General features: G+C 43.0%; 1 protein-coding gene across 3 annotated transcripts in view; it reads left to right on the top strand.

Annotated features, from left to right (window-relative positions):
* LOC132811753 (collagen alpha-1(XV) chain-like) overlaps positions 1–12098 on the top strand; it is a 262882-nt gene that overhangs the window by 226720 nt on the left and 24064 nt on the right. For 2 of the 3 annotated variants that reach the window (XM_060822847.1, XM_060822845.1), the window contains 6 exons: positions 35–88; positions 167–226; positions 2098–2175; positions 2328–2369; positions 5866–5908; positions 11651–11740. In XM_060822847.1, coding sequence (XP_060678830.1) covers positions 35–88; positions 167–226; positions 2098–2175; positions 2328–2369; positions 5866–5908; positions 11651–11740 — 367 coding nt within the window. The remainder of the gene's footprint in view (positions 1–34; positions 89–166; positions 227–2097; positions 2176–2327; positions 2370–5865; positions 5909–11650; positions 11741–12098) is intronic. The other variant, XM_060822846.1, reaches the window with a different exon arrangement.

Below are 12098 nucleotides of genomic sequence, written 5' to 3'. Positions count from 1 at the left end.
TTCAGAAATTTCACAATTATGAATTTCTTTTCAGGGTCCACTGGGACATCCAGGACCTAAAGGTGAATTTGGCCTTCCTGGTAGACATGTAAGTTTATTCATTCTGCAGAACAGGAGACCAAAATGAATCGTTACATCATCTAAACCAGATGTTGTTTCTTTGTAGGGTCGATCAGGAATAAATGGCAGAAAGGGTCAGAAAGGTGAACCTGCAACAACACTTCTGGTAAGTTCACTCTGGTGAAATCTCAGTATTACACAAATTATTTTCTATCGCAATTCCAATTACCCTTTGAGCATTCTGTATGCAGCACCCATTGGGGTTGTCAACCCTCCCGGGATGGCCAGCCTGGACTGCAATTGCTATCAATGGAAGGAGAAAGTATTCCAGGGACTTTGGAACCATATTTTAAACAAATCAGTCCCACAGTTTGTTTTCAGTAATCACTAAGGGAAGAAAGACCTCCATGATGAGGCATTACTCCACAGTGACTTAGGGCTAAAGGGATCAAAGGGTTTGGGGAGAAAGTGGGAACAGGGGACTGAGTTGGATGATCAGACATAATCATATAGAATAGCAGAGCAGATCAAAGGGCTGAATGGCCTACTAACTCCTATTTCCTACGTTTCACTATTTCTCTGTCACATCACTTCCAGCACAGCACCCCCAATCAGATTCAAGCATTCTAGCAAAAAAACAAATTGCTTGGGAGGTTCCAATTGGCTGGGAATTGTGATTGAGTTGCTTTGAAATTCACTGAAGAATTGGGCATCCCATGTAGTGAGTGTGAGGGTGTGTAAGATCAGCATGTGCAAGAGTCCACTGAGGTCAGGGTCAGACTGAACTGTGATGTTTCCACTTACTGCACTCAGGGGAATGTAAGGGAGCTGTTTGAAGGGTTGAAGTCAGACCAGTGTACTTATCGTCCCATTGAGACGTGCGTCTTGCGTAGTGCCCACTTACATTTTACCAGCTGCATTTCACAGTTCATTGAAGCTGCTGTTACAGGCAGGCAGTAAGAATGGATGTCAAATGGCTTTATAGTGTACTCTATCAAGGGTTAGCCTAGAAAAGTGGCCATTCGAATGAGGAGAAAGAGAGCTCCTCTTTCCAGGGTCAAAAAGTTTTAGGATGCACTGGAGATTCATGTAGTTCCATGAACCAAGTGGTTGACTTGGTTCAGCACAGTAAGAGGAACATAAATTCAAACAACTCATCTGGGACATCAAAAGCTGAAAAAGCTAATTATTTGTAGTCCATGTTGGCAGAATTCTGATATTCAGATTTGTCTTATCTCAAAGTGATAGGAGGTGTTCAGAACCAGCCCCTTAACCACTGGCTTTCTGTGATGTCATTTCCACCAGCGACTCTTTGACTATGAGCAGACAGAGTTGGTATTCCCAATTATCCAACTGGGTGTTTCATTTGTACAATATCAGATAGTTTTATGCACTGTCCTGAGAGAGCTGAAGGTCAACAGCTGGTTCCTTTTTTCACTTTATCCACTGTCCTTGTTTGTTCAGCTTAGGACAGGATCTACTTTTCAACCATAAGTGCTGCCAAGCAATAATGTTTTCTCTTACCTTGGTCCTTTGTCTATAGATACTCTTAGTCCCAATATCCATTGTTACATTGCTTGCAATTCTAATGTTTCCTCCATAGTTGTCTTTAAAATGTGTTGAAACAACTTAGCAAAGCCTCTTCTACTGCACTTTTCCAACCCACTACTTCTGGAAGGACTAAGAGCATCAGACTGACCACAATCTCCAAGTCAGACAGTATCCTGCCTGGGATATACATTGCTGGGTCTTTCCATTGTTGCTAGATGAAAATACTGGAACTCCTGACCTACCATTCACTGCACGTACTGCATCAGTTCAAGAAGACCGGCCATCTTCTCAAGGGCAAAATGAAATGTACAATAACTGCTGATAATCAATACTTTCAGTTCAGTTTATTGATAATTGAATGAAACCCAATGACCCCATTGACTTTGTAGACATTTCAGCAAGAAATGATGGGGAAGTTACACTCGTAGCGAAGGTCACAAGACTGAAAGCATCACTGAGAGACCAACCATCTATGTCTGTTTTCAGGGTCCTGCTGGATTACCAGGACTTCCCGGACCTCCCGGACCTCCAGGACCACCTGGTCGAATCCTCAATATAAAAGGGGTAAGTGACTTGTATGTAATGTAGATTGCACACGGTTCTTTTAAATACTTCCCCTTTGACTTGGTAATTTTTAACTTTTATTTATTATCCATATATGTTTTGCCACATGCTTGTCTTTATTTACCAATTCATTTTCCTCCAACTTTGAATAGACAGTTTTTCCAGTTCCTCCCAGACCTCACTGCAAAATGCCTGTAAGTTAAATAAAGAATGACCTGATCATGCACTATCATTTAAAATCCCATTTGACAAATGGAAACTCAACAGTTGATAACTCAGCTGTGATCTTGTGCTTTCTGACCTGTTTAACATAACTGCCTTGAAGTATCTTTCCTTCTGCCTGTGCTTATCTTGAATGTATTGCTTAAACTTCTAATGCTTTGAAAGTAAGTTTATTTGTCTTATTGAAAATTACCTCGAGCCTTAAGTGAGCAGTTGTGGTGAACTGACTTGATGTCTTGTACTGTAACACTATAAGAATTGAACAATCAAGGGTAATCTTTGTCTTGTATGGTCAGTAGCACAATCTTATAAAATGAACCCTGTGGGGATTGCAATCTGTTGGTGTGCCTTGCGTTTCCCAGTCCAGACTAGCAGGTTCTGCATGTGTTGCACTATCATTGATATTAAATGCACAAATCTGTCATCTAACATTTCTGGCTTTCTGACATGTCAGCCAGAACGGGTTCTTACGTAACAGATTCTGACACAACCATTTACTCATAAACCTTTGTAGGTCCAATGACTGGGTTGGCAGCATTGTGAGCTGAGCGAGAAAGTGCCTTGCATCTTTTGCAGTCATTCTTAGACATTTTCAGCATAGAAGGCCACTCAGTTCATTGGTTGGAATGTAATGCCCTTGGTGAGTTTGGAGAAGGAGGGGGAGGGGTGTTGAATTTGGCAGGAGGGTGTAGGCTCTAGATTAGAGTGGTGCTGGAAAAGCACAGCAGTTCAGGCAGCATCCGAGGAGCCACCTCCATTAATGATGACCGACTTGACACTGACATTTTTTACAAACCCATCGACTCCCACAGCAACCTGGATTACACCTCTTCCCACTCTGCCTCCTGCACAAATACCATCCCTTATTCCCAATTCCTCCGCCTCTGCCATATCTGCTCCCAGGAGGACCAGTTCCACCACAGAACACACCAGATGGCCTCCTCCTTTAGAGACCGCAATTTCCCTTCCCACGTGGTTAAAGATGCCCTCCAATGCATCTCGTCCACATCCTGCACCTCCACCCTCAGACTCCACCCCTCCAACCGTAACAAGGACAGAACCCCCCGGTGCTCACCTTTCACCTTACCAACCTTCGCATAAACCAAATCGTTCGCCGACATTTCCGCCACCTTCAAACAGACCCCACTACCAGGGATATATTTCCCTCCCCACCCCTTCCCGCCTTCCGCAAAGACAGTTCCCTCCGTGACTACCTGGTCAGGTTCACTCCCCAAAACAACCCACCCTCCCATCCTGGCACCTTCCCCTGCCACCAGAGGAATAGCAAAGCCTGCACCCACACCTCCTCCCTTACTTCCATCCAACGCCTTAAAGGAGCCTTCCACATCCATCAAAGTTTTACCTGCACATCCACTAATATCATTTACTGTATCCATTGCTCCCGATGCAGTCTCCTCTACATTGGGGAGACTGGACGCCTCCCAGCAGAGCGCTTTAGGGAACATCTCCGGGACACCCACACCAATCAACCACACCGCCCTGTGGCCCAACATTTCAACTCCCCCTCTCATTCTGCCGAGGACATGGACGTCCTGGGCCTCCTTCACCGCCTGGAAGAAGAACGCCTCATCTTCCACCTCGGAACACTTCAACCCCAGGGCATCAATGTGGACTTCACCAGTTTCCTCATTTCCCCTTCCCCCACCTCACCCCAGTTCCAAACTTCCAGCTCAGCACTGTCCCCATGACTTGTCCTACCTGCCTTGTCCTACCTGCCTATCTTCTTTTCCACCTGTCCACTCTACCCTTCTCTCTGACCTATCACCTTCATCCCACCCCATCCACCCATTGTACTTCTTGCTACTTTCCCCCACCCTCCTCCCTGACCTATCACCTCCATCCCCACCCCCATTCACCTATTGTACTCTATGCTACTTTCTCCCCACTCCCACCCTCCTCTCGTTTATCTCTCCACCCTTCAGGCACTCTGCCTGTGTTCCTGATGAAGGGCTTTTGTCCGAAATGTCGATTTTCCTGCTCCTCGGATGCTGCCTGACCTGCTGTGCTTTTCCAGCACCACTCTTGTCTAGACTCTGGTTTCCAGCATCTGCAGTCATTGTTTTTACCCCAGAGGGTGTAAGCTGAGGACTGTGCCATCGTTCTGCCTCTGCCTTGATTAGGTCACAGCAGGAAAGCTCTTGGATGACCCTGCCACAGATTGAATTCCTCAAGTGAGCAATTAATGACCATAGAAAGACCGTATCTGGCAGTCACTTCACAGGAAGGAACAAGCAGTTACTATGTGGGCAGTCCAATGAACAAATGCTATCAGGGTTGCTTACTGTTGCCCAGATGGGGATTCCTTATTTAAAGGCATTGCAGTGGGGTGTATCCACCATGTACCTTAATGTTGGCCCTCCTCTCTCATGGCTCCCATCTCCCCAGTCCCCATCCAGCCCTCACACATCTGTGACCTTATTCATCTCCCTGAGTACATTGCTGACAGCTCCTCCTATATCTCAGAGGTGGGTCTTATAACAACAACTCGGAAGGGAAGGATTTCTGTCCCTGGCCTGCTTAATGATGAAGGCCCAATTGGGAGGCTCCTAATTAAACAGGCCTTTCCAAAGAGAGGTGATATGGGACACTTGCTGGCTCCCTAGGTGACCTCCATTAAATACTGTCTAGCATACCCTTGGAAGCTCTTAAAGAGCTATCCATGTAGTCCAATTCCCTCTGCTATATTTCCTTCAGCATGTAAATCGATTGTTCCCCTAGTGGGAAGAAACAAAGGATCATTTGAGCTCACTGTTAATTCAGTGGTGTTGTAACCAAAAGGTTCACTATCACAAAGTATTCACAATGTATTCACTGCAATCTTCATGCTGATGCAATTCAGCGTGAGAGACAGAACAAGAGCAATTTTCAAAGGCTGTTTTATCAGAAATGTGAAAACTCTTGTCAATGGACCTTGAAAAAGAGCATGAACGTTAACAAAAAAAGATTTTTTTGGCATGGTGCATGGCATTGGCATGGTGGTTCATTGTTTTGTGTGATATGATGACTGTTTGCACATTCTTGCTGAATCATGGCGCAAACTGTGTATTGTGAGCTTTCTTGTACATAGAAAAGTATCATACAGCAGAGTCTGAGTAAACACACACATAGTCGCAGAATTCCCCTACGGCACAGAAGTTCTCAATTAAGAAAAGTATTTCTCAATACCCTGAGTGTTTATAAAGACTCAATTGTATGATCCTAAACTTGCATATGAAAAGAATCTATCCTTGTTTTTATGCCATATATAAAATCTTATTATTAAATCAGTGCTGAATACAATAAGGTTATTTTGTTAATGCAGAGTTTAGATTCTATAAAGAAAGGGAGAGGGAATTAAATAAAGCATCCATTAAAAATGGGAACAGTGATTTTCCAGTAGGGTTTTCAAACTGGTCTTGTGGCATGATACAGTTTGTTTTCATCAGTATCTTCTCTTTTTCCCATCAGATAAATGGTCAGTTGAATCAGCAAGTGGACTATAATTTCCTGGGTAAGCTGTTGTCCTCGCCTTTGCAATAAAAGTATCAGATTGACTCCAGGGAATTATATGGAATTTAATTTAGCCAATCACAAACATACTTGGTCTTTTCTTCTTCAATCCAACCGCACATACAATTGACCAAACTGTCATGTAACAGGGAGAAACACCAGATGATACTGTCCCTTCCAGAATATCACCCATCCTCATCACATGGTTGCCACACCCATAAAGTATACAGTTTGCTAGCCTGGAGAATCGTTTTACAGTTGAGTACACCTGTTATCAACAATACTTCACTCCATTGGACTTATTCTTATATCATCTCAGTTTTCTATTTGCCTCATTCTCCACTTTATCCCTTGGTATAAATGGAATTGAAGCACTTAGTGAGCTCAGACTCCAAGCATCAAAATTACAGATCTTTCACAGGGATCAAAATTGGTATAATCATTGGTCCAGCTATGGGATAGAGTGGTTGAGATATACAATACATTCTCAGGAAGGATAGTTATTTGGAGATCGATTAGCATCCTTGAATAGGGAGCTTTTGAAAATGGTATCAAAGATAGCTAGACCCTGTATCTTGCAGGTTCTAGAATAATGCATTTTGTTGAGAGTATTAGAATATTAGAGGCATGAGCTTCAGTAAGGGTGGTGAGAGTATTAGAAGGATGTGTTTTAATGTGAGAGATGGAGTATCAGAAACAGGATGTTTGGTGAGTGACTAGGGATTCTAGATTTACGGGTTTTGAGGGGAGAGATAGGGTACAAGAAGACTGGGCTGACTGATTTTTCTCATCATTAACTGTCCTTGTAATCTTATGAGACAAATGCTTTGTTTCTTACAAAGTGACAATAAAATGTTTGCCAGGCTGGAATAATCTGATTTCTAAAGGAGAGATCAGTAAGTAAGTCAGTCACAGAATATGCCTCTCATTCTATCCTTTGGAAGGAAGCTTCTTGGGCTGAAATTTTCACTTAACTCAGAGATAAGAAACAGACTGCTGGACCATAATCTGCAGGGGAACAGACTGAAGTAACTCTCATACATTTACCAGCAATGAATGTGTGATTCAGTCATCCAAGATGACAAGTACTATGGTGCAGCTGTGATACAGGCTGCCTTTATCATTCAGATTAGAGGGTTCTCTCCTACAATACTTGTTACCGTTTTGATACATCACTGGTATGTGGAAAATGAAAGAGGGAAGAGGGATAGTTAATTCCGCTGGTGTATGCATGGTCTGCTTATGCTTTGAATGCAAGATTTGAACAAACTTGCCCATCTGTTCTCTTTCTCACATGCTAGGTCACTGGGTCTTGTGATCATCCTCAAAGATAGGGATGGTTATGCAGGCAGTCACAGTACAATGTTCTTAAAGTGACACTATCTCTCGGGCTTTTCTTACTCTTCATTGAATTTGATAGTGAAAGCAATGTAACATTTCAAAAATTAGGATGGTTACAGTTAATGTTACTTACTTTAGTGGTAGCAATTTGATAAAATTAATATGAAAAATATGCTGCACAAAACAAGTTACACATAATAGGTGTTATTATGGAGAATAAACTCAATTGGAGGATTGGAATGTTTTCCGTTAAAATATGGAGCTGGGCAGTTTCAGTACAAACAAAGTCTTTATTGGTTTGAAAGCAGCCACATGGGCTAGAAATTGGATTAGCTGCTTTTTGGGTGAGTGGTCACAATTTGTGACTTATCTGTGTACTTTCAGATCAGCAAATCAGCCCTGAATAATTGTAGCGTTGAGCAGCGCACACACCTCCTGGCAGCTTCAGTGCTCAGGATACAGGGTGGGGGCTACAGTGGTGGGGGTAAGATACTTCAGTGGTATTGTTTGGAATTCAGATAGCCTGCTGTTCTAAATGCAGCATGCCCTTAACTAAAGGAAACTGAACTGAACAGTATCATTCTAATTTCAAATATGGAAATCTGAACACCAGGCTCAGAGATGTTCCATTGTGATGGATGAGCCTCTGGAGGCATTTGTGATGAAGGCGAGCAGGAGGAAAAATGGAATGATTTCATGTGGGGTACCCTCAAATACTACCATTAGAGAGAATGGAAGCAAATGTTAAGGCAAGTTTTTAGATTAGATTACTTACAGCGTGGAAAGTCTACTCCCAAACCCAAGGTTTTGCTGGTCATTTATGTAAATGATTTGGATGAGAGTATAGAAGACATAGTTGGACGGCACCAAATTTGGTGGCATAGAGAGGAAGGTTTTCTAAGATTACAAAGGGATCTTGATCAAATGGGTCAATGGGCTGAAAAATGGCAGATGGAATTTAATCTGGATAAATGCGAGGTATTGCAGTTTGTACAACAGGGGTCGAGCTTATACAACTAATGGTAGGGCCTTGGGTAGTGTTATAACACAGGACCTAAGGATGTAGGTACATAATTCTTTGAAGTTTTTATAACATCTGGGCAGGCTGGTTGAAAAGGTGTTTGGCACGCTTGCCTTCATTGCTCAGTTCTTTGAGTACAGGAGTTGGGACATTATGTGAGGTTGTGTGGGACATTGGTGAGCCCCCTTCTGGAGTACTGTATCCAGTTCTGGTCACCCAGTTAGAGGAAGGATATTAGTAAGTTGGAGAGCATTCAGAAAAGATTTACCAGATGGAATGGGTATGGAAGGTTTAAGTTATTTTTTTAACTGAAGCATAGGAGGTTGAGAGGCAAGTTTTAAAAAATAATGAGGGGTATAGATAGAGTTAATGGTAGATGTCTTTTCCAGAAAGCACATTTTTATTTGAGAGGAGAGAGATTTTAAAATGACGTGAGAGGCAAATATTTTACACAGAGAGTGGTTCACATGTGGAATGAGGATGCAGGCACAGTTACAACATTTAAAAGACATTTTGATAGGTACATGAAGAGGAAAGTTTTGGAGGGACATGGGCCGGAGCAGGAAGGTAGGACTGGTTTAGTTTGGGATTATGGTCGGCATGGACTGGTTGGCCCGAAGGGTCTGTTTCCTGCTGTATGACTGTATGACCTGGCAGCAGTGCCACAAGAACAGTGAGTGGTCAGTGTCCATCAATACATTCCTATGATATATCCCACCAATCAAGACACCAGCCTTTCTTGCTGCTCAATATAACACAACTCCATCACTCATCCAGCAGCATTCTCTCAACTGAGAGCCGGAAACTCCACCTCACAGGCATCGCCTACTGCATTTCTACATCAGCTCCTCAGCATTGCAAGGCACATTATGCAAACGCAATGCCATAGAGCCATTGACATCTTTCCCTCTCCCTTGCAGACAAGGAACCATTCAATAGGTAGTCGCAGGTATGGGTTAAGGACATCTCAATCTCCTGAGCCATGTGGAGGAGCTGATGCTCCACGTAAAGGGCCAGCTGCAACTGATTCTGCAGTAGCCAATGTAACTGAGAATCTACTCTGCAAAAACAATGCAGTCCATTTGATTGACACCATATCAACAAACATGCACTCTCTCTACCCTGACACTCAGGAGCAGCAGTGTGTTTCACATATCAGGTGCACTTCAGAAATTCACCAAGCTCTTTAGACAGCACCTTCCAAACCCACGACCACTCGCATTGAGAAGGACAAGGATAGAGATCCAAGGAAGAGGCACCACCTGTATGTTCCCCTCCAAGCTTACTCACTGCTTACTTGGAAATATACCGCCATTTCTTCCCTGTCACTGGGTCAAAATCCTGGAATTCTTTCCCTAGCATAGAAAATCGGAGGAGTAGGTCTTTTGACCCTTCAAGCTCTCGGCACCATTCAACATGATGATGGCTGATCATTCAAATGGGTACCCTGTTCCCACTTCCTCCCCATGCCTTTTGATTCCTCTAACCTTAAGAGCTATATCTAATCTTGAAAAAACAAATCACTGTTTTGGCCTTAACACTTTCTGTGGCAGAGAATTGCAAAGCCTCACCACTCTCTGAAGAAATTTCTCCTCATCACAGTCCTAAATGTCAGCTCTGTGTCCTTCAACTGTGACCCCTGGTCCTCGACTCCCCGGTGATTGGGAATAATCTAACTGCTTTACCCTGTCCAATCCTCTTCAAATCTTGGAGGTTTCTATGAGTTGTCCCCTTGTTATTCTTCCAATGTCATTGTGGATCTTCCTTCAACACATGTACTGTAGTGTTTCAAAAAGAAAGCTCACCACCACCTTCTCGGTGGTAACTAGGGATGGACATTAAATGCTGACATTCATATTCTATGAGGGAAAATTAAAAAAAACACATCCTCCAATTGACGTGTTGAGTAAGCTTCAAGTCATGTGACCATAGACCTCATGTTTAGCACAGCACTCGATCTGTCATGTGCAACTTGCAGCCACTGGTTCAGAAAGAGCAATGCCTGGGAGTCGCAATCTTCATGTAGTGTGTGATTTGGGAATGCATGAACTACAGCTAGGTCAAGGGTGAAGGTTGACAGTAGGGAGATTGTAGTCAAGTTCTGTTGTAAAGAATTCAGATAAGGATCTTGATAGGGCAGCGTGCAGGAGATGCTGAACATATTGGTTGTCCTGATGGGAAATGTCATGAAAATATCAAGGAGTAGAGAGAAATTCAGTTCCAACTTAGCAGAGTGGGGCATGCTTCTCTCCACAACTTCTGCCTCCATGTCCTAGCAGATCCAGACAAGCCACCATGCGTGTTGTAGTCTTGGTGTGGACAGGGCATTGGTTTCTCTGCCCTGTCATGGACAAGCCACTCCTCATGCCCCTTGAACTCACCACCACACCTCCCAAACCACTGTGGTCCAGTCTTATTTTGTGAGACAAAGGGCTTAAGTAGATAATCCTGCCTGCAATTTCAGTCATCAAAGCAGAGGGTCCATCTTCCCACCTGATCATTGAAGAGTGGTGAACAAATACATACACAGGGTGGGTAAAAAAATGCTCTACCTGGTGTCACATTAGCAACTAATTCTGACATCTGGGGTCATTCCATGGGGAGGGGTCAATTCACAGCTCTCCTGCTCCAATCCTCCTGCAAAGCACCTGGGAAATGTCGTAAAGCTCCAGTAACAATGCTCAAGGCAGCATTGCACAACAAAATGTTTTATTCCATTTTCTAATGACTTATTCTAAAGTTGAAATCAATGATATCAGTGCTGCAACATCCAAAACAATTGAATAGTGGAATTAAAATTATCAAAGGCTGAATAGATTATTTCTGTAAAACTTGTTGGAGCAAGTATACCAGTGAGGCGCCGTCTGCGTGTAATATAATAACTACAGACCTCAGGAATGTCATTAAACAGCAGCAGGAGTTTCTTCGATCATCTTTTTAATCTTTTGTACAGAGCAGCAGCTTGCTGTGGCATGTTTAGGTACAAGAATCGGCAGGAACACAGCTGCATAACTCAAAGGGATGACTGATCTGCTACCTGCCGCAAGAGTAGACAAGGTGGACTGGTTCCTGTCTGGCTCTCGCAATTTATTAAAATTCCATAGATGCTAAAGTCAAATGAAACATCAGTTATATTTGTGGAATGCAGTCCCCCAGTTTGCACAAAGCTATCCCCTTCAGCAAACTTTCTTTCAAAATGTGTCTCCCTTAAAGTTGAACCTAAAGGCCCTGCCCTTACACAGTAGTAATTATGGTATGTTAATAATGTTGCACTATGTGCTTTTTAGACTAAGGTAGGGGTAAACAACCTTGCAGCAGTTTAGTGGTAATTGTCTATATACTTTCTCAAACATATCATAAACAATCATTCATTTCCCAAAGGGCCAAAAGGAGAGAAAGGTTCTTTCGGATTATTTGGACCGATTGGCAGTAAAGGTGAAAAGGGGGAGCAGGGTACCCCAGGATTGCCAGGTAATGTCCTTTCTATCATCTTGACATTTTTATTTTTGTTGTTTTCTATGTAAAGCATGATAACCTGTCTTTAATGGGGAGAGGTTTTAATGACTGCTATGTGGGAGTAATTACACTATGGTAGACATTGTGTATCCTTAATGCAATTAAAAAAAGTCTACCTTTGCATCACAGCTATTGAATTCCCAATCTCCACAACTGGCAAGCCATCTGTGATTGTTAAGGTATCATTCACTTCATGCTGACAGAGATGGGGCTAGTAACCATGGCCCCTACTGCTTCTGCTGTTTTCATGTTTCTTATTCCCCTCCTATTTCCCACTTCCTACAACCCTTAACCTCCCTTTCATGTCCTTCAG

The sequence above is a fragment of the Hemiscyllium ocellatum genome, chromosome 4, assembly GCF_020745735.1.
Source record: "Hemiscyllium ocellatum isolate sHemOce1 chromosome 4, sHemOce1.pat.X.cur, whole genome shotgun sequence".
Classification (NCBI taxonomy): Eukaryota; Metazoa; Chordata; class Chondrichthyes; order Orectolobiformes; family Hemiscylliidae; genus Hemiscyllium; species Hemiscyllium ocellatum.
This window is presented reverse-complemented; position numbering and strand designations above follow the sequence as displayed.